Below are 23763 nucleotides of genomic sequence, written 5' to 3'. Positions count from 1 at the left end.
TGCGCATACTGGAGGAAGTTACGGCACCCGGTACCAGCCAGTGGAGGACGTGGGAGCGATCCAGGCAGATGGAGCTGGAGGAAGCCCCAGGTATGTATAAAACTTTTTTTTTCCAGCCTCTGGTACACTTTAAAGTGAACCAGAGATGAAGCGCCCTCATGTATTTTACCATATAGATCAGTGGGAACATTACAGAAAACACCTACCCTGCTCTGTTTCATTTTTAACTGTTCAGCTTGCTTATGAGCCCTGATAAAATCCCCGACTGAGCATTCAGTCTGGCTTTGCTCAGGAATCAGTATAGCTGAGCCATTATAGCAGAGCCAGAAGGGGGCAGGCTTGGGCTTGAAAAGACATCAGATAAGACAGACTCTGCTATAAAAATTCCTGAGCAAAGCCAGACTGAATGCTTAGTCAGGGAGTTTATCAGGGCTGATAATCAGCAGGCTGAACAATTAAAAATGAAACCGAGAGCAGGGTAGGTGTTTTCTCTAATGTTCCCACTGATATACTGTATATGGTAAAATACATGAGGGTGCTTCGTCTCTGGTTCACTTTAAGCCTTGTACACATGCTAGATGGTTCTCTGCCTCCTCTGCCAAAAATCTAGCGGGCATTCGGTGGCTCCTGATCCCTTCCCCCTCTAGACTACGCTACATACACTACACAATACATACATAGACATATGACAATGGTAGGGATTCGATTGTAAGCCCCTCCGAGAGACAGCTGAGTGACAAGACTATACTCTGTGCAGCGCTGCATTAGATGTCAGCGCTATATATATACATTTTGGTATCCAAGTACAAGAAACAGCCTGCCAGTACTGATCAGCCGCTAGCAGGCTGATTGCTGGGGCTCTCGGTTTACAGTGACATGAGCTTGCTCTTGTGCCAACCCGAGCTCCCGTCCAAACGCGCTCTTCGCCAGATGACGCCATATGGCGGCGCAGAGGAACAACAGAACCACTCTACCACCGCCAATCTGTGTTAGGGGGTTGGCGAGTGGTTAACCCAGGATTGAAACTCATCCCTGTGAATAACCATTACCCTCTTTCCCGCAAGAAATGTTTATTTTTCATTTTATGAGCTCACCTCGGGCTCTCTTCAAGTATTGCATGTAGAAGTTATGCTGTCACATGTTAAATTACATGATTAGTTTGGCCAATATACTGTTTATCTTCCTTACTTTGACATTACTGCCAGGCTATAATTGTATTTCTGTATATATTTTGTGTGCAGGTATAGACCTTACAGATTTTGCTACTGACTTCCAAATGGCAGATGACGATGTAGCAAGAATCGCCTGGAATCTTCGTAAGAAAATTAAAGCTTATCAGGAAACTTTTAGTGTTATTGAAAAGGTTGGTACTTTTGTGGGCTTGTTAGTAAAGAATGGAGGGAACATTGTACCATAATGAGCTCACTTAAACGATAGCCTGTTTGTAATCAGTAGAGAAGTATTTTAAAATGGATGTGGGTAACCACAGATGTTCACTTAACGCTGAATCATCACAAATACCCTCTGTTTTAAGAAGGCAGATCACACTGAGGCCAGAAACCCACTTGGAGTGCTTTTCTGAGCACTTTGTGATGTGAAAAGCTCTTGCTAATGTAATGCGTGTGTGGGTGTGATCCCACTTGAGTGATGTGATTTTATAAAAATCTCCCATAGCATTGAATTAGAAAGAGCTTTTTCAAATCACTATCACTTAGAAAGCGCTCCTAGTGGGTTTCTGGCCTAAGCATTGCTTTTTAGTATGAGGGCTTTTTGGTCTCTTTTAGTCCCCAATACTCTCCTTGTGGTTTTGGGTCACCCCGAGCTGCTTGGTTACTCTGTTGTACTGGTCCAAGCCCTAACCCATAGAGCTCTATCAGATGCCTGCCATGCACTGATAAGGACCAAAAGTCTGAAAAAGGCTGCCTGCATGTTGGGTTGATGTGGCTCTGTAAAATTTAAAGCTGGACACCAGTGGTTCTGGATGCTAGCCTGGCTTCGGGGGCATATAAAGAGATCATTTGCATATTCAGTAGTGATGCATTGTGGGTAACCATGTTTGCTCACTTAAAGCTGAATTATTGCAAGTTCCTTTTTGTTTTAAGAAGGCAAATCACATTAAGCATTGCTCTTTAGTAGGAGGGCTTTTTTTTTTTCAGTCTCTTTTGTTCCCTTATAATTTCCTAGTGGTTTTGGGTCACCCCAAACTGCCCAAACTGCTCGGCTACTCTGTCAAAATGAATGTGGAAACCACTTTAGGTGAGAGTGAATTCCTAAAGTTCTTAAAACAAATCTGAACTTAACCTCTTAAGTACCAGTGGTCTCTGCCCCCTTAACGACCAGAGACCGCTGGTACAGAAATGATGGAATCCAGACGAATCGCCGCACATACCCATCGCAACCGCCACCGCACGTCGGGATCCTGGGCCACCAGTTCCTGTGTGCCGGTCAGGAGCCGCTTTCATTGGCTCCTGACCCTGTCTTTCAATATAAGCCAATGGGAGCGGCTTACATTGAAAGACAGGGCCAGGAGCCAATGAAATCGGCTCCTGACCCGCTCACAGGGCTCTGCTGTCATAGAAAAATACAGTGCAAGTGAGCTTCAGCGACAGACGGCGGGGATTAAGCGGCAGGAGCGACTGAAACGGGCGGATGTGCGCAGCGGCGGCTAATTGAAATCTACGCCCTGCCAGCCAGGTGACCACCAAAACAGGGCGTAGATTTCAATTAGCTCGGTCCTTAAGTAGTTAACGTAAACCTGAGATGAATGAGAAAAAATGATTTTACTTACCTGGGGCTTCCTCCATCCCCCTGCAGTCTGTCTGCTCCCTGAATATCCTTCCAGCCTGATTCACTGTGCTCCTGTGAAGTCTACAATCTAGCTCGGGTGTGGGCCACTGCCCATACTGTTTGGGGCCGCACACCTCCTCCATCCTGCTTTCCCGCTACACTCTGCGATTTTTATTTATTTTTTGTTTTCAAAGATTTTATTAAGTTTTCAATTTTTCAAAAAGATACATTAAAGCTAACAACAGAGCCAAATAGTATCGTAACAGTCAACGTAACATTGATCAGTTACCATACAATGAATGGAGTGATAACATAATCACAATGTAAACAAAGGGGAAATGCACATCTGGAAGATTTATAAAGGTGTGCCCCAGAGGATCATGTCCAACTATCTGGGGTGTGTATATGAGTAGGGGAAGGGTGGTCCCAGCCTGAGGCTGGGGAAAACTGTGACCTCCGGCTCCCGTCGTCCAGCGATAGACGGGCAACTGAAAGGTCGCTATGATGAGCTCAGCTGAGGAGTGCAAATGAAGAAAAAGAAAACAGAAGATAAAAAATGAAGGAAAGAAAGAGAAAAGAAGAGAGAGGAGAAGAAAGAGGGCCGTCCCCACTCATAGCCTCGTGATCCGGGAACTCTCCATGAGGATGCTCTAATTGGATCCATTGGATGATGATTGAACCTGCCTAAGGTCGATGCCCCAACATGGCCAGCCGATTGTAATTCTGATCACATTTTTTTTTAGCAAATCCTATTTTCTGTAACATCCTTCAGATTGAAAGAAAATATAGTATTTCATCAATCTACAGAGCCAAAGAATGTGAATTATTCCCGATAATAAAGCCAGTTGCGATTGTATCTATGAAAAATTCTGCCACGCTAACTGACAGGTCCTTTGACCACTTCGTCGCCCGGGTACAGTATATCTACGCTCCTTTGTACTTCAGTTCCCCGCCTGAAGCGTAGATATTTGAACCCCCCGCCGCCGCTCCCGCTTGCACGGGCTCGTGCACGCCGCCGCCCGCTTGCCCGGAGATCAATGAACAGGAAAAACCATTCCCGTTTGTTGATCTCTGCCCCCCAGCAATGATCGGCTGCTTCTATGAGAAGCAGCGCGATCATTGTGAAAAAAAAAAAGTTTCCCAGCCTCCCTGAACTTCCTGCAAGCGTACTTCCTACACTTGCAGGACGCATTTACAAAAAATTACTGTGGCCATCTTGTGGCCAAAAAGTAAAACTACACCCAAAAACATTTTTCATATACAAATACATTATTTTACAATATAAATTAACTCATTAACTCCCACACTCCCCAATTGTTACCAATTTTTTTTTTTTTGTAATAAAAAAAAAAAAAAAAATAGTTACCTTAGGGCCTAAAATCTTTAAATATTTATATCAAGAGAGTATAACACTGTTACTTTATAAATTATGGGCTTGTAATTAGGGATGGATGCAAAACTGAAAAAAATGCACCTTTATTTGCAAATAAAATATTGGTGCCAAACATTGTGATAGGGACATAATTTAAAAGGTGTTATAACCGGGACAAATGGGCAAATAAGTTACATGGCTTTTAATTACAGTAGCATGCATTATTTAAAAACTATAATGGCCGAAAACTGAAAAAGGATTTTTTTTTTCCAAATGTTTTCCCATTTTCCCATTAAAACACATTTAGAATAAAATAATTCTTGGCATAATGTCCCACCTAAAGAAAGCCTAATTGGTGGCGGAAAAAAAACAAGATATAGTTCATTTCATTGCGATAAGTAATGATAAAGTTATAGGCGAATAAATGTAAGGAGTGCTGAAAGGTGAAAATTGCTCAGATGCTGAAGGGGTAAAACCCCTCAGTTGTGAAGCGGTTAAGGAAACGATTAAAAACGCGTCCGTTCGCAACTGATAGAACCCACCAGCTTCTCTGTTTTCTTATAATACGATCTGAATAACCTGATTGAAAACATGCAGAAATCTAAGTGAAATTGTGCCTCACAAGGTAAACAAATGCTGGCCATTCCCAATAATCAGGGAGACAACTGTTGATGATCAGCAGTAGAAAGCAATGCAGGTTTCTATAAAGCACACAGCCATCTGTGATGTTACATTGTGAATGTGTGCGCTTCCCTAAACTGCAGCTTACAGTATTCACATTTACTGAAGTCTGATTATGGAATGTCTTTTCTCTTTCGATGATGCAGTTTTCTGCACTGTACTCTTCACCGCATTAAAGAGGAGCTGTTAGCCATTCTATATCAGAAAAAAACCCACATATACAAGTAAATACATGCTCTACTTAAAGACAACCTGAACTAAAAATTAAAAGTTCAAAATAAACATGCACACGTCATACTTATCTCCTGTGTAGTCTAATCATCAGTATCTTTCTCCTCTCCTGTGTCCTGTTTGTCCACTGTGGTCAATGTGAAAGAAGATAGTGGAGCACTCCTCTTAAGAACGTGCGATGTGCCTCGGCAGATCCAGCAACACTCCAGATCGATATATCAATGAAACGAATGAAGCCGGCACCATCAAATGTATCTATGCTCTTTTATTGCTGCTTGCCTGTCATTTGTGATTTGTAATGATCAGCATAGCTTGATAAAGAAGCTTCCGTTTTGAAACGTCGCTGTGATTGCTGTTCTCATGCTTTAAGCAATAAAAGAGCATAAAATACATTTTATTGGATGGTGCCGGCTTCATTAGTTTCATCCACTGTGGTCAATGGAATTCTCCATCCCCCATTTTTTTTGAAAATTGTGTGACTCTGCAACTTCTCAGCATGAGAAATATTGGCCAATCAGAGAGGAACAGAGGTGTGGGAGGGGAAGACGGGATGGAAAGAGGCTTTCGGCCAACCAGGCTGCATTAGTTTTGTCTGAGGGAAAAGAAAAAAAGAAAACCCAGCATGCCCTGCAACCTCCTTTGTTCAGCAGATGTACCACATAAGAGTCAGGTAAACTGGGGAATGATCATTTATCAACAAGAAAAGTAATAGTGATTTTAACTTTTAAATTGCCTAGTTAGCATCCTTATTACATGTTTAACAGATAAAAATAAAGAATTGATTTTTGATGTTCTGCCCGACAGTTACGCTTTAAATAGACCTGCGTTTGTTTGTTTTCCTCTTGTAGTGTACAAAGCCAGTGATTGCTGCCATCCATAATGGGTGCATTGGAGGAGGTAAGGTTATAGAACTGTGATCTCACATTGATGTAACTCCCATTACCACACTACATGCCACCTGTCATCCAACAGAAAAACATCTTGTGAATTCACTCTTGCCTTACACAGGGAACATCTGAAATGCAAGTGCACAAACTCCTAATATGCTGTGTATTAAAGGAATACTGTAGGGGGGTCTGTGGAAAATTAGTTGAAGTTACCCGGGCTTCTAATGGTCCCCCGCATACATCCTGTGCCGGTGCAGCAGCCACTCACCGATGCTCCGGCCCCGCCTCCGGTTCACTTCTGGAATTTCAGACTTTAAAGTCTGAAAACCACTGTGCCTTGCATTGCCGTGTCCTCGCTCCTGCTGATGTCACCAGGAGCGTACTACGCATGCACAGTATGGTCAGTGCCTGCGCAGTACGCTCCTGGTGACATCAGCGGGAGTGAGGACACGGCAACGCAGGCGCAGTGGTTTTCCGACTTTAAAGTCTGAAATTCCAGAAGTGAAACAGAGGCGGGGCCGGAGCATCAATGAGTGGCTGCGCGGGCACAGGATGTCTGCGGGGGACCGTTAGAAGCCCCGGGTAACTTCAACTCATTTCCCCCCGACCCCCTACACTATTCCTTTCATATTTCTGTGTATGCCTTGATAAAGGGGTCCCACCGTGGCCCCGTTTGTTGGTTACTGAATGGACATCTGGCACTTTGGTCATGATTCACAAAGCTTTTTCACCTGTTTTCACCTTATGTATGTTACTTTTTTAAGCTCCCAAAGAGCAAAAATATAATATAATTAAGGAAAGAAAAGAAATATTGAAATTAAGTTAATCAGAAACAACATAGATTGATTATTTTCCTTTCAATGTGCAGAAAAGTTATTTTTATCAATTAGGTGATAAATAAGTCATTTGTGATAAGTTTTGTGAATAGAGCCCAGTATGTGAATAAACAGACTTCTCTACAGTTGAGTCTGCGGATCTCTTGGCTTATATTGTACAATGCAGGTGGCCTTGAGTTTTAACAATGCACAGCACCTGTGTGTCTCTCCATTGCAGCACTGTTACCATTCAGGGACAGTGAATGGGACAGCTCTGTGGACTAAATTGCCTGCAGTAGTGCTTTCTTAAAATGCACTGCTGTGCAACACGTAAGTGGGAATGTCTGTGCATTCTGTGCCCCCGCAATATTCTTGCTTCTTGCCAGTGGCACAGCTGAGGAGCTTTGGGCCCCAGTGCACGTTTATCATTGGTCCTCTCCAATTGTACATAACAATTGGTACAGCGCACCAAAACCTGCCAAGGACCTCCACAGTATTAAGCAGAGGATGGAAAAAAAAGTTTGCTAATGATTACCACTATTCAAAGCATATGTAGAAGTGATCATTGCTAGCACAGGACCAATAATGAGCTAATACTGCTGTTGAGAGAGGGCCCCTCTGGTCCAAGGGCCCTGATGCAGTGGCATCCACTCCATCCCCTATTGCTACGCCACTGCGTATTGCACACTACTCCTTGCTAAAATGCACGTGGCAATTTATCTATTGAGTACAAGGCCTCTGTCTGTCCCTTCACTGGCTGCCTATCTAACAAAGGTTACAGTTCAAGCATCTAAAGTTACATACTCCCCACGCAATGCAGGAAGATAGATCCATCGACTCCCCCAATCCGTCTTCCGTCCAGCAGGTGTGCGTGACGTTACACAATAGGCGGCAACAAGACTTCAAGCTATCGCCGTACTTTGCGCAAGAGTTGCCAGGGAGCTTAATGATCACCGGGTGACGCTAAGCGATGTTCGCGTGATCGTGTGTCTGTACTCACATCGCAAGATCGCGGAAACCACTGCTTGTCGCTGAAGAAATCGCTGATCTTTGGGAAAATCGGAAAAATTGCGAGGTGGGTACGGGCCTCTACTCTTGGAGAAATCTTTTCAGCCTGGCTCCTCCATGCAAAACTGCACTAATTTCCAGATACCATCTCAGACACAACCTCTGTTATCCTAGATCCCACGTACAGCATTTTTAACAGGTATCTCCTGTCTTCTGGAACTCCCTCTCACTTGGCTCTCCCCACCCTTCAAATCTACAAATGCAACCTCAAAGCTCACTTCTTTACCAGAGTGTGTAACTGGACACAAAGCGGACCTGAACTCTTGCACAGGAGACAAGGAAAACACAGAGGAATTCCACCCTTTGTGTGTTTATAGAGAACAGCCTGTCTAATTCTCCCTTCTCAGCAAGTAATGAGCTAGTGTAATTTGAGCTCACAAACACTGGTCCACATGACAGCCCAGGGGCCCCAGGTCTCTCTCACTCACTGGGGCCCCCAAACCACCATGCGACACCTAGAGGGAAGTGCGGGCAAGCCCTGGACCTCTCACCTCCAGGGAACTCACCCCACCACCTCTAAACTGAATGCCAACTGCAACAAACACAATTGCTAACTTCCAGTCAGAGCAATATCCTGCCTCTATCTGGCCAGCAGACGCTTGTCAGCCAATCAGGTGCACTGTCATACACCCGTTGCCTGCTGTACCATACCTAGCAGGAATTACATAGATTAGCATTCAGGTGGGAGGCTTCGGTTGGACACAATCGTGAATTGCGTCGTTTAACAGGGACGCCCCGTGTAGGCACATCTCCCACACGGTCCCCTCCCTAACCACTCACCTGTCAACCGCATCGTAGAAGCTGCAAAAAATAAAATTTAAAATCACAAACACTGGTCCACATGACAGCCCAGGGGCCCCAGGTCTCTCTCACTCACTGGGGCCCCCAAACCACCATGCGACACCTAGAGGGAAGTGCGGGCAAGCCCTGGACCTCTCACCTCCAGGGAACTCACCCCACCACCTCTAAACTGAATGCCAACTGCAACAAACACAATTGCTAACTTCCAGTCAGAGCAATATCCTGCCTCTATCTGGCCAGCAGACGCTTGTCAGCCAATCAGGTGCACTGTAATTTGTGTAATTTGAGCTGTCAGCTGTCTGCCGACTTCTGAGCTAATATGTAAACGCAGGAGGTTAACCCTTTCTATGCTCCCATGATACCAGGAAGTAATCACTGTGCATAACCTCAGCTGCAGTACTATAAGCTGTTACAAGGAAATGTTTTTTCTTTAAAGGTTATTATGCTGTTGCTTATCTTTTAGTGCAAAGAGGAAGTTCTGAGTTCAAGTCCGCTTTAAAAAAAAGTTGCTAACCGCCATTACGCTATCCACCAGTATCATGGATGATATTGCTTTAGTAAATGAGGCATAATACATTGTGTTAGAATGGGAAATGTATATTTATGGAGAGTGGGAACAATGCCTATAAGAATAATACTGTGTGCCCCCTAGGTGTGGATCTCATCTCTGCCTGTGACATCCGCTACTGCTCTCAGGATGCCTGGTTCCAAGTGAAGGTAAAACATATTTGAGGATTCTGTGATACAGACTGGAAATGAATGTGTTACGGTTATAAGGCTAAGCTCTCAGTTGTAGCCAGTTGCCGCCTATATATGTGTGTAGAAACGGCGCTATCATTCGCAGCCTAGTTATAATCTATTCTGCCTATAGAATAATGCACCTGAAGTGCACCTGAACTCTGGGTGGTATTTGTACTTTCTATTGAAGCATAATTGGCTATATACCTTTACTTGTTTTCTGTGAAGTCCCATGTATGTGGTATTCTCACTTCTTACTGTAACAATCAGAATCCACTTTAAGCCTTAGTTCACCCTGAGAGCTTTTTCGTTGGTAGTAAAGCTTTAATAGGATACTGTGTCATTAGTCATTCCAGAGGAATTGCCTTTGGAAAGTTCACCCAGAGACCCCTCTGAGAAACAAGGAAATGGCAGCAGAGCGAGGGCTCCTTAAAGGGAACCCTAACTGAACGGGGGATAAAGAGTTTCACTTACCTGGGGCTATTACCAGCCCCCTGCAGCAGTCCTGTGCCCTCGGAGCTGCTCTGGAATCCTCCGGTCCCCCGCTGTCACTTAGTTTCGTTTTTGACAACTCACCAGTCGGCCGGCCGCCATGCGTATTATTGGACGCATTCCCTACTGCAATTAGCGCTGTTGAGGACCGCAACGCGTACAAAAATACGTGTTGCCGCATTCCGCACGCGTAGATATTCACATTGTTTATGAGACTCTGATCAACTGCAGTGCTGGCCACCAAGAGGTAAGGTAGCCATACATCTGACGATGTAGGGGCAGATTTGAAGAAGAGACCAATATCTCTCTTATCGAATCTGAACTGTCAGCTGCCCATACACTTTAATCTCTTACCAGCACAAGGAGATGGTGGGCATAGTCAGGTGAGCTGTCAGGGAAGACTGGCTGCTGCCATCACACAGCTCCTCCCGGACTGCTACCTGTTAGAGATGGTAGGAGGAGTCTGGACAGCTTTTTCTCCAGTAAAATTACACTGTTGTCTCACCAGATAATGCGACAACAGAGCCAAACGGCTTATTTTAATACGCTGCAAAAAGTACAAACATACAATGCACAAATGTGCTATTCTGTTCAGTAAAAATGAGAGGCTGAACTAATGCCTGGTACACAGCATGCAATTTCCCATCAGATTGATGATCGAATCGATAATTTCCGGAAATCAGATCGGAACTGTGAGAAATTATCAATTTGATGGGAAATTGTATGGTGTGTACCATGCATCAGGCTTTAAAGGGATTCTTAGGTAAAAAAAACATTATTTTTTACTTACCTGAGGTTTCTTGCAGCCGCTTGGGTTTATCCTGTGCCCATGATGTCATCCTGATTCCCTCTTGCCAGCAGCGGCAACCCCTGCAAAGCTGACCTATCGCCGGCTACTGCGCATGTGCGGCCCTGAGCCACGCACACCCTGATCATGCTCCCACTGCGCATGTGACGTAGCGATTTTCGCAGCTTTGCGGCAGTCGCCGCTGCTGGCCGGAGGGAATCAGGAGAACGTTGTGGGCACAGGATAACTCCAGGGGGCTGAAAGAAGCCTCAGGTAAGTTTCTTAAAAATCCCTTTATGGAAAGCCTATATTGTAATTTTTAATGTAAAAAAATGCGATATGCAACATTCACCTTAAAGTGGCTCTGAACCCACATTAAGGCCCAGTGCACACCGAATCCGCCTGAAAATCCGCATGGCTAATGTATCTCTATGGGCTGGTGCACACCGGTGGTTTGAGGTTTTTAGCAAGCCGCAAACGTGCCTCTTGCTGCACGTTTGCGATTTTCTTAAAACCTCAAACCGCCGGTGTGCACCAGCCCATAGAGATACATTAGCCACGCGGATGCGGCCGGTGGATCTCATACAAAATCCGCTCGGTGTGCACCCGGCAAATATCGGCTCTCTGCTCCCAAAACCGCTAGCGTTTTGACGATCTGCTAGCGGTTTTGGTGTGCACTGGGCCTGAGCCCACTGATGTAGTTGTGTCCGCTTTTCAGTTACACATAAGTATTACAGATGCTGAAAAGCGGACAGAAGCGGATACAACTGCATCAGTGGGCTCAGGCCCTTATAGGAATAAAATCATTCTTCTGTTCTATCTGTGTTAGCACATGTTATTTTGTCCAGGTCGCTCACAAGTCAATGTTTATTTTAAAGATTATAATAGGATCTAACATCTAACACTTTTTTTTTTTTTAGACAAAATATATGTTTATTTGTAAACGTTAATGTTAATGGTCTGCTTAAAGATACAGGTGATAAGGGAAAATTGCAAAATACGACCAAACCACCCCCAAAATTAAATGTGTCCTTGGTACAACTAGGGAGTGGAAAGAAGGCATTTAATTAGCGGGGGGGGGGGGGGTGCACATATTAGAAGCACATTTTTAAAGTAAATCAGCACACATTGTAGCTAGTTTACAGTGTAGGAATAAACTAGCACTGCAGATTATGGTGACATTATATAAATAAAGGATAACTCATGTGCGCCGTTTGAATTGTACCCTTTTTCTCTCACACACAGGAAGTTGATATAGGTCTTGCCGCTGATGTAGGAACCCTCCAGCGTTTGCCAAATATCATTGGAAACAGAAGGTATAGCGACACATTTTCCCACTGTGGCAAATAGATTGTATTCATACTGTACACTGGGAGACATCTGCATTGCAAAGTATTCTTCTGTGTAACATGTTGCATACAACGCAAAAGTATCTGTCCTGTCAGGAGAAAGCCGACTCATAGTTTTGTACCTGTGTGTTTTAGTATAGTCATGCTTGGGTTGTCCTGAGATTCCCAATATACCAGAAAAAGTCAGAGTTACCAGTAGCCAATAGTGCAAACTGTAAATGACACTTTACAAGATGGATGGTGATTGGGTGTTCATGCATTTTAGGTTTCGAGTATATGGCAACCACTTTCATTGTGTACGGAAGATTACCGCTTTCGCGTAGGTCGGGGTGTCCACTCCTGGTGGTCGCTCTCCAGATGATTAGGCTCCTCAATGTAGGGAGTGAGTTCAGACAGACTCGCCAACAGGGAGAGAAACTAAAAAATACAACCATTGAGCTAAGGTGTAATTTATAACCAATATTGGGAGGAGACGCCCCGGACCATAAAGTGCATTAAAAAAAATAAGTAAAAATAGAGCAGACTAGGTTGGCCTACATCTCTAGAAGAATGAGCCAATGCAAGCTACTGGAAAAAGGTTTTTATTGCAAAAAAGTAATGCTCAGTGTAGTTTACCTTCTTAAAACAGAAGGCATTTGCGATAATTCAGCTTAAAGTAAGCAATTGTGGTCTCCCACAATGCATCACTACTGAATATGCAAATTCAAAAATTAGATTATGCATTTTGCTTTTTGGCTCTGCTTCCTCGGCAGCAACAGGTCGTACCAGGCGGCATAGATGAGCAAGTTGTACCAGGTGGCTTAGATGAGACTGGAGCTTATTATAGCGATACTCATAATGGCAGAGGAACTGTTGAAGATCTGATGCAGTGATTTATGAGGCATTAACATATTTGGAGCTGATTTAGGACTGGTCCCAGGAAAACTGGAAACAAAAGTGGAGTGGCTGTGCTGAGCAACAATTCAGGTTTCACCTGTAAAAGGAAACCAGGATTCTGATTGGTTGGTCTTTGTACTGATTCTGGTTTTGCTTCAGTTTTTTGCACTGATCCAGATAGGCCGACACTCCACTTTCCATGGAGCTGGTTGGTGCAGTTGCCCAGGTTGCAGCTTGAATTTGTTGCATCTTCTGAAACAGAAAGGACCATTATATTTTTCCTTCACTTTTGTTCTACTTTTTATTGATCAGCCGATCTGATAAACGACACTCAATTACCCTAGCAGCAGACCAGATGGCAGCTCTGAAGATTATCTCTGAACTTTATTCACTGTGCCCATCCCCGCCCATCATTCCAGAGAGCCTGCCCTGGCTGTTATATGGCTGTGTGTTCTATCACAGTACTTGGCTTGTTCTCCTTTATAGGATCTCTGTTCCTGTTTGCAGTTAATTATTTACTGTTCAGGGTATATTCGTATTCATCTATCGTGGTTTGGCATGAAGTGAAGCAGGATGACAGAATGTGTACAATTTTGCACAAAACCGAATGGTAATCATATGCATGAGACAACTGCCATCTAAGATAAGACACAGAACATTTATAGCATGCTTTTCTCCTGGCATACTCAAAGCACTAGAGCTGCAGCCACTAGGGTGTGCTCTATAGGCAGTAGTAGTGTTAGGGAGTCTTGCCCAAGGTCTCCTTACTGAATGGGTGCTTGCTTATTGAACAGGAAGAGCCGAGATTCTAGCCGAGATTCAAACGCTATGGTCTCAGAGGTCTCTGTAGTGCCAGAGGCAGAGCCCTTAACCAGTACACTGCAAGCAATATTCTACTACTTAAAGGGGCACTATGACGACAAATTTAAAATTTTAAAATATGTGCAAACATATACATATAAGCAGTATGTTTTTTTTCCAGAGTAAAATGAGCCATAAATTACTTTTCTCCTATGTTGCTGTCACTTACAGTAGGTAGTAGAAATCTGACAGAAGCGAGAGGTTTTGGACTAGTCCATTTCTTCATGGGGGGATTCTCAGGGATTTATTTTCAAAAGCACTTAGTGAATGGCAGTTGCTCTGTCCAACTGCCAAAAAAACTGTGTAGGGGGCAGGGAAGCTGGCCAGCATCATTGTTTCAATCCTTGTTAGGGAATATCTTTATAAAGAATAAAAGCCTTGCTGAGAATCCCCTATAAAGAGATGGACTAGTCCAAAACCTGTTTCTGTCAGATTTCTACCACCTACTGTAAGTGACAGCAGCATAGGACAAAAGTAATTTATGGCTCATTTTACTTTGGAAAAAACGTACTTATTTGTCTGTGCATATTTAAAATGTTTCACCATAGTGCGCATTTAATTCCAGTAGTAAAATTTCTATAATCTTTGCAGATATTTTACTATGTCTTAACCTTACTTTTCTCTTACACAGAATCCTCCCTCTACCGATGCCTAACCCGAAGATCTCCCTGTAACGATGCTTAACACTTAACCTCCCCAACCTTAACCTACCCCAGCCGCAAAGCCATAATTTGCGGCTAAGGATGTAAATGTCTGCATGCCTCAGCACCGCGATTCTGTGGGGTGCCTCTGGGCACCGAGGCATGTAGATATGCAAATTGCAGCATTACATAGCGGGCCCTCCAAGCTCTCACTACGCCCCACATCTTAGCAGGCATGCACTCATTGTCCTGATCCAGAGCTTTGGCCTTATGAGCGCAGGACATCATTGCCAGCCGGATGACCCTGAAGCACTGGCGGGATAAGGCACCATTTTAGCAGTGATTTTGAAAACCAAAATCATGCTTTTTCAGAACAACTAAATACAGCGGAGCGGTGAAAATACTGATCACGGCAGCCCATTTAATAAGCTTTAAGGGCATACTTTTATTTTTGGAACATTTGTTCAGTTAAGATTTACTTTAAATAGATTCATTAAAGTGGACCTGAACTCAGTGTCCTCTCTGCTCTAAAAGATACTCAACAGCATAATAACCTTTAAACAAAAACAACAACAAAAAATTTCTTTGTTACAACTGATACAAATTCTAAAATAAATCTGCACTGTTTCTACTTCCTGATTCATGGAAGCAGACATATTGCTAACAGCCTGTGCTTTCACATGAGCTTATCTGCCATCTCTGCCGTGGCAGTCATGTGACACGGGAGTGATCAAAGTACAATTTGTGATTAGACAGAGATAAGGGGGAATTTGACAGGCTAAATTCTCTAAATACATACAGGGTGCATTGCTCTGTTTTCCTTCTGTCCTGTGCAAGAGTTCAGGTCCACTTTAAGATCATAGGCTGACTAACATTCACATGACCTGATAATAGGCGCTAACTGTCATTATTTGCTTTCTCCACAGCCTGGTGAATGAGCTGGCTTTTACTGCTAGGAAGATGATGTCAGATGAGGCCCACAGCTGCGGCTTAGTCAGGTATAAACCTTCATATAATACAACATCCCATATTCTGTGTATGCTTAAACACAAAGGTCAAGTCTCTCTTTAAAGGACACCCGAGGCTGAAATAAACGATTGTATCTATCTTCCTTCTCCAAATAATGATTTTTTTAAGATATTCCACAGTTTTATTTTGTTTAAATCTACTTTTTAAGTTTTAACTTTTTGTTTTTTCTCAATGACACATTCATTGAAGTATGCCAGAGCTGAAATCTATGATCTGTTGATCCCTTTTATCTCTTTCCTGCTCTCAGAAGCCATTTTCTGCTCGGAAAGTGTTTTATAGTTGGAATTTCTTATCAGTGAGGGTCACACTGTAGTCACTTCCTGTCTGAGTCAGCCACTTACATACCTGATATTTAACGCTTTCACGCAGAGAAAGAAAAAAAGGAACACAGCATAGTTATTTGTTCGCTTGGCACCATACATACCCATGGCTATCTCATCATGTCACATGTCACTTCGGGTATCCTTTAACTAGAAACCAGGAAGTAAGAGAGGAAAGCCTAACCATTATTTTTAAAATACTGTTCTTTAGGATCTCAAGGGAAGGCCAGTATAGGTTTCCGGTCAACAATCTGAGCACTGACATGCTGAAGTCCCTTCAGGCTCCTGTTTTCACTCTTCTGTCTCCATTTTTTTCCAGCCGTGTGTTCCCAGATAAGACTTCCCTCTTGAGTGCTGCATTTGACCTGGCCTCTGAGATCGCTAGCAAGAGCCCTGTGGCTGTTCAAGGAACCAAAATCAACCTCGTCTATTCCCGGGATCACTCGGTGGAGGAGAGTCTGAATTTCATGGTGAGTGCTCAACCCTGGAGAAGATTCCTCTGGACCCTTCTCTTATTTCATCATTGACATAACTATGTTCTATCTACACAGGCTACCTGGAACATGAGCATGCTGCAGACCGAGGATATCATCAAGTCTGCTCAGGCTGCCATGCAGAAGCAGACTCCAAAAGATGTCACTTTCTCTAAACTGTAGTAGCAGTCCTGCAATGGCATTAAGAAAACATGGAACGTGTAACAAATGAAAACATAACTAAATTAACAATTTTCACACCTAGGCGGCGTCTGCATGTGTCGTTGGTAATCCTCAAATAATTTCCATACACCTGGACAGCTCTGGACATCATAACACCTAGACCCTTTTTCACCATGGTAGCCTGAAAACTATCAGCCGTGATTAATTTGGGTGACCAACCCCGTGCAAACACACGGCTTGGTTCTCTGCCTAGCAGCCTGTTCTGCACTATGGAAAGGGCCTTGAGGAACAAGTTGTGGTAGGAAATAATTCTGGCCTGGGGAGGTCTTCCAGCAAGCCTAATCACTAACAACCAGTGTTCTACACACAACAAAAAGTGCACCACAAAGGGCTGCCATCTTCCACAGCACTTCACAGAAAGTCTATAGTCATGTCTTTGACAGGCATTCTGAGGGGTTCACAGTCAAAATCTTCACCATGATGTGATAGGAAAGTGCCCAGAGAAATCCCACACACACATGTGGAGACCACACAAACTGCACACAGATGGTGTCCAGTGCTAACCAGAAAGCCCATGTGCTCTCTTTGGTGGCATGTTGGTTTACCATATCAAAGCCATGCACCTTGCTCATTTTAATTTGGATGCTGAAGCCTACTCTGCTGTCATTTCGACTTGAGAAGTAGGAGACAACATTGGATTCTCTGTCTTCTAAGAGTATACCAAATCTAAAATACTAGACTGAAATATGATCTGGCACAAACTACTAATGCTATTCTATAGTGATTGTCGCACAACAACATGGTTGTGGTCCAATTTTGTATAACGCTGGCTCAGGACAAACCTGTGAAATCCATTCTGCTTTAAATGGAACCTGTAGTGAGAAGTCTATGGATACTGTCATGTATTTTCTTCTAAACAATACGAGTTGCCTGACAGTCCTGCTGCTAAACTTAATTGCTTTAAATTGGAAAGCCTAATGGACTGACACGATTTGTGATTAGCAGGATCCTGAAATCGTCTTTTTAACCACAACAAGCTCAGTTTTGTAAGCTTATTTGAATGTGTGGAACATAAACCTATTAATTTGTTTTTATAACCAGTTATTAAAAATTTAGTTTCTGCTACTGTTGTTGGAGTGCAGTTTCTGCTCCGTTTTCTTTCAGTGAGCGAGATCATTGGATGAAGCAGATGAGAAATTAAATGTCATGAATTTTCTGGTTTCTGTGTTTAGAATCAGTTTTCTATATAGATGTATGGGCAATGAAAAACCACAAAAACCACCTTAACCCTCCTGGCGGTTTAAAAAAATCCGCCAGGGGGCAGCAAAGTAGTGTTTTTAATTTTTTTTTTTTCATGTAGCGAGACAAAGTCTCGCTACAAGATAGCCGCTGCTCAGCGGCATCCCCCCAGCCCCTCCGATCGCCGCCGGAGATCAGGAGATCCCGTTCGAAGAACGGGATCTCCTGGAGGGCTTCCCCCGTCGCCATGGCGACGGGCGGGATGACGTCACCGACGTCATCGATGTCGTGACGTCAAAGGGGACTCCCATCCACCCCACAGTGCTGCCTGGCACTGATTGGCCAGGTAGTGCACGGGGTCTGGGGGGGGGGGCGGCCGCAGCGCGACGAATAGCAGCGGATCGGCGGGTAGCGGCGGCGATCGGATGCTACACACAGCTAGCAAAATTATGCAAATCGGCCCAGCGGGGCCTGAGCGGTGCCTCCCGGCGGCATAGCCCGTGCTCAGCATGGGCTTACCGCCAGGGAGGTTAAACATCAGGTATGGAAGTGACAGTTTCTGCCCGGGTCAGGACCGGGTCAGACTATAGCATAATCCTCACTGATAAGTAATTCAAACCCTTAAAACACTTTCCTGTCAGTAAATGGCTTCTGAGAGCAGGAAAGAGATAAAAAGGTTCAATAATTCATAGAATTGAGCTCTAGCATACGTCACTGAAGGTGTCATTGAACAAAGATAATGAAACAGTAAAAACTAGATTTAAATATAAAATAAAACTGTGGGACATCTAAAAAAAGTCATTTTTAAGAGGAGGAGGATGGATACAATTGTTTTTTCTCATCAGTTTTTTTCACCTCGGTTGTCCTTTAAATGCATTTATTACCAGCATTTGACTCTTGTTTTTAAAAGGAGATTTCCACAGAGAATCAGGCTGGGTATTTAAAGGACAACCGAGGTGACATGTGACATGATAAGATAGACATGTGTATGTACAGTACTAAGCACACAAATAACTATGCTGTGTTCCTTTTTTTCTTTCTCTGCCTGAAAGAGTTAAACATCAGGTATGCAAGTGGCAGTTTCTATCCGGGCCATACTGAGTTAGACTATAGCATAACCCCCACTGATAAGTAATTACAGCTATAAAATAGTTTCCTTTCAGTAAATGGCTTCTGGGTGCAGAAAAGAGATAAAAAAAATGGTCAATTATTCATAGATTTGAGCTCTAGCATACTTCAGTGAAGGTGTCATTGAGCAGAGACAATGAAACAGTAAAGACTTAAAAGGACTCCAAGCAGTAACAAAAATCAAAATCTGAACTTACCTGGGGCTTTCTCCAGCCCAGTGTAGGTCAGGAGGTCCCTCTGGCTCTTCTCCCAGGCCCTGGTCAGAAATGGCACCCTGGCGACACTGGGCCAGAGTTTCGGGCTCCTTCTTCCTGAAAGGTGACGTCAGTCGTCTCCACGCTGGCCACCTTGCGTCATCACGGCGGCCGGTGTGACAGTACTGCGCATGCGTGATTAAACTGCGCATGCACAGTACTGTCACGCCAGATGTCATGATGACGCGAGGTGGCCGGCGTGGTGACGACTGACGTCACATTTCGGGAAGAAGGAGCCCGACACTCTGGCCCAGTGTCGCCGGGAGCCGCCGGGGAGCCATTTCTGAACAGGGCCTGGGAGAAGAGCCAGAGGGACCTCCTGACCTACACTGGGCTGGAGAAAGCCCCAGGCAAGTTCAGATTTTGATTTTTGTTACTGCTCGGGAGTCCCTTTGAAAACTAGATTGAAACATAAAATACAACTGTGGGATATCTAAAAAGTCATTTTTAGGAGCAGGAGGATAGATGCAATTGTTTTTCTCATCAGTTAATTTTCAGCTCAGATGTCCTTTAATAAGAATACAATTTGTACTTTTATATGTTTTTTTTTCCTGGTTTCCTGCAAAACATAATCCATGTCCAGAAATCTGACTAAGGCTCCCTGCACACTGCAAATCCGTTTTCCGATTCCGATTCCGTTTCCGATTTTCCTTGAATACATTCAACAGAAAAACGGATCAAAAAACGCAGCATGCAGTTAAGATTAAAAATCTGAATCGGAATCGGATGTAAAAACAGATTAAAAAGCGGAATCTGAATCTGAATTGCTTGCAGTGTGCAAGAGGCCTAATGCTTGCAAGTCTGATATAATTAGAAAAACTGTTAGACTGATGGATCATAATAAAAAAATCAGCGTGTACATCAAGGAACAATAATCTGCGAGACCATGCCTATGTTTGTTAGCATAGCAACCGATATAGAAGTGCCTTTTAAAGGTGACCATACATCAGTAAACTTGATTTGGTGGCCAATCGCCCATCAGATTCAATAATTATCGAATCTGATTAAAATTGGTGCTGCTAAGAGCATGCCTGATCTACAATTTGACCAATTTTGGGAAAAAATTGGTTGCATGTACCAATTGGGCCTGCTGGGAAATCTCGGGCCGACAAGCTTGATTGGCTGCGCGGTGGTATGACCAACGCAATGGAAACCCCTAGCCTCGTCCCCCCAAATGTAGGAGTAAACAACCGCTCCGTGCCTTAATACTGGGGCGCGTGTGACATCACACACCTGCCCCACATGCAATACGCTGGCAACCTCGTGGGGTGCGAGAGACAGCGAGAGACAGCGGCGGACACCAGACAGGTAACGTATTAATGCACGGGCATCGGGAGGGAAAGGGGGTAACGTCTACATTTGGGAGGACAGAGGTGACGAGGCAGCATTGCTAAGCCGATTCCTAAAAGATTGAATGTTTGAAATTGGTCTCTCTGATTAGATTCAATCAGATAAATCTGTCTCTTGGTCGATCGGCCACCAAAATTGCTTGCTGTATGGCCACCTTAAGGATTTTTTCAATATTTTAGAGGATGAAGAAGATTTAAGTGACCCTTTGAATCGGATGAACAAATGTGTTTGAGAATTAATTGCAAATACTGAGTTAACTTGGGATGTGTGTGTGTATATATATATATATATATATATATATATATATATATATATATATATATATATATATATATATATATATATATATATATATATATATATATATATATATATATATATATATATATATATATATATATATATATATATATATATATATGTATATGTAATCTCTCTCTCTCTCTCTCTCTCTCTCTATCTATCTTTCTGATACACTTTGAAAACAAACTAGACGCAGGTTGCGAGCTTTTGGGGTAGTGGTGAACTGCAGTGGTTGGATAGTGTACTGGTCAAAGGCCCTGACGCTGGAGTCCAGGGTTCAAATCTTTACTTTTCCTGTTCGGTAAGCCTATTCAGTGAGGAGACCTTGGGCAAGACTCCCTACCACTGCTACTGCCTATAGAGCACGTCCTAGTGGCTGCAGCTCTGGTACATTGAGTCCACCAGGAGAAAAAGCGTGATATTAATATTCTGTGTCTTGTCTACATTGACAATTGCATAAAGCCTGGTATACAAATCCAATTTTGACTGTATGTAAACCCTCATACTACATGGAAGTGGTAAAATTGCCCAGTCACTGGCCAATCAAAATTGGATGTGTATCAGGCTTTTACCTTGTGCTGCATTCTTTCTATCTTGCTGCATTCGCAGTACGTTCCTGATTGCATTGAACTCATTAGGTGGCTTGTTACTTGAGACAAAATGCGAAGTCAGAACTAGTGTACACAAACCCTTGCTACTTTAGTTTCATCGGCCTAGTGGTTGGCTATAAATGTGCTGGGTTGATTGCCTTTTGTTCCTTAGCGCTGATATATCAACCTGCTACCAGATCTCCCACGTATATAAATTTAAATATATGAATTTATTGTGGTCATTATGGAGTCATGATGTGGTCATTCACTATCATGACATTGAGAGGCTAGAGCAGGGGTAGGGAACCTATGGCTTGGGAGGCAGATGTGGTTCTTTTGATGGCTATATCTGGCTCACATACAAATCAGTAGGGGCTTATTCACTAAGCTACACTGCTCAAGCAGCACTGCTTAGTGTGGCAGCACAAATAACATTTTTTGCTGTAGCAAGCACTACTAACTTACTCACGCTCCCAGCAAAACTAACAGCTGCTCCAATTGTCCCACTCTGGACCCTGTCAGGTCCAGTGACTTTGTAGGATGAGATCCCGGCACTTTGATTGGCCCAATAGGCGGACTGTCAATTGACAGGCAGCCTATTGGGCCAAAGTGCGGGGATCTCGCCCTACAAAGTGAATCAACCCCCAAGTCAGCTAGCTAATTGTACAAGCTGTTAGTCAGTATTTCTCCTGTCTGGGTCTCGGGGAAATTGCTGATGTTGCTGAAAACCAAGAGAAGCTGAAGACATGTCTGACACTTCCGTTGTCTGGCGGATCAACTGTATACACTTCACCATGGCAACAGGAAGGTGAGCCCTACTGTCCCAGTTTGAAAAACATTGTATGGCTCTCATGGAATTACATTTTAAAATATGTGGCACGTATGGCTCTCTCAGCCAAAAAGGTTCCTGACCACTGGGCTAGATTATATACACACACAAGGGAAAAAACTATGGAGTATCCTACAAGGAGATAAAATGCTGTATAAGCTAGGTGACTATAACCGGTTCAGCGCCGCAGTGCCGAAAATCTCATGCATCCGAGCAATGTTCACCTCCCATTCATTCGCCTATAACTTTATTGCTACTTATCACAATGAATTGATCTATATCTTGTTTTTTCCGCCACTAATTAGGCTTTCTTTGGGTAGTACATTGTGCTAAGAATTACTTTTTTCTAAATCCATTTTAACAGGAAGTTTAAGAAAGAAATGAAAAAAATTCATTATTTCTCAGTTTTTGGCCATTATAGTTTGAAATTAATATACGCTACCGTAATTAAAACCCATGTATTTTATTTGCCCATCTGTCCCGGTTATTACACCGTTTAAACGATGTCCCTATCACAATTTATGGTGCCGATATTTCATTTAGAAATAAAGGTGCATTTTTTCAATTTGCGTCCATCACTATTTATAAGCTTATAATTTTAAATAATATAATAACATACTCTCTTGACATGCATATTTAAAAAATTTAGATCCTTGGGTAACTATTTATGTTGTTTTTGTTTTGTTTTTTATTGTATTTTTTTTATTTATTTTTTTTAATAAAAAATATATGTGGGTAATTTTTGGTGTGGGAGGGAAACTGCCTATTTTAAATGTAAAATATTATAATTGTTTAATTTAAAATGTTTGTTGGTGCAGTTTACTATTTGGCCACAAGATGGCCACAGTGAAAAAAGTCCAGGATGCGAACGATCTCGCATCCAGGAACTTAAATGCAGGGTAGATGTTTCCTGGGGGCAGAAATACCACGCTCTCTGGATAGAAAGCGTCGGTATTTCTGCGGGGAAGTTAGATCGGTGAATGGGATATATTCCCATTTACTGATCGGGGGGCTAGCGGCAGGTGTGCGCGCGGGCGCGCGCCCGATCGCGCGCACCACGCAGGGAAAGCAGCAGTGCCTTTCTGGACGAGAAAGCTCGTCCAGAAAGGCCGAACTTGTATAAATAGGTGACTATTTCTTGGACCCAAGCTTTTTGTTTGACCATTCGGACCACTATCGCAAAAATCGTAAAATTTTAAATGTATGCAAACACATGCACATAAGAAGTACATTTCTTCCAGAGTAAAATGAGCTATAAATTACTTTTCTCCTATCTTGCTGTCTCTTACAGTAGGTAGCAGAAATGTTCATGGGGGATTCTCAGCATGATCCTTATTTATAAAGACACTCCTTGAAAAGTATTTATGCAAAGATGCTGGCCAGCTTCCCTACTCACTGCACACTTTTTTGGCAGTTGGACAGATCAACTGCCATTCATTTAGTGCTTTTGAAAATAATGAAAACTCCCCATGAGGAGATTGGCTAGTCCAAAACCTGTCGGTTCTGTCAGATTTCTACTACCTGCTGTAAGTGACAGTAACATATTTTTTTCTCTGGAAGAAATGTACTTATTTGTATGTGTTTACATGTATTTTACATTTAAAATTTTTTGTGATCGTGGCCCTTTAAGGCCCATTCACACTGGGGCAGTTTGTGGGTGCTTTCCGCAGATTTCAGAA

The 23763-nt window shown here is 43.2% G+C and overlaps 1 protein-coding gene across 2 annotated transcripts in view; it reads left to right on the top strand.

The window, feature by feature from the left end:
• The window catches only part of ECH1 (enoyl-CoA hydratase 1), a 40398-nt gene extending 22882 nt beyond the window's left edge, over positions 1–17516 (top strand). For both annotated transcript variants that reach the window (XM_068250615.1, XM_068250616.1), the window contains exons 4-10: positions 1242–1363; positions 5920–5968; positions 9295–9359; positions 11905–11975; positions 15313–15384; positions 16055–16205; positions 16287–17516. In XM_068250615.1, the coding sequence (XP_068106716.1) occupies positions 1242–1363; positions 5920–5968; positions 9295–9359; positions 11905–11975; positions 15313–15384; positions 16055–16205; positions 16287–16391 (635 nt within the window). In that variant the 3' untranslated portion in view covers positions 16392–17516. The remainder of the gene's footprint in view (positions 1–1241; positions 1364–5919; positions 5969–9294; positions 9360–11904; positions 11976–15312; positions 15385–16054; positions 16206–16286) is intronic.
• Positions 17517–23763: the final 6247 nt, after the last annotated feature.

Source organism: Hyperolius riggenbachi, chromosome 8, assembly GCF_040937935.1.
Source record: "Hyperolius riggenbachi isolate aHypRig1 chromosome 8, aHypRig1.pri, whole genome shotgun sequence".
Classification (NCBI taxonomy): Eukaryota; Metazoa; Chordata; class Amphibia; order Anura; family Hyperoliidae; genus Hyperolius; species Hyperolius riggenbachi.
This window is presented reverse-complemented; position numbering and strand designations above follow the sequence as displayed.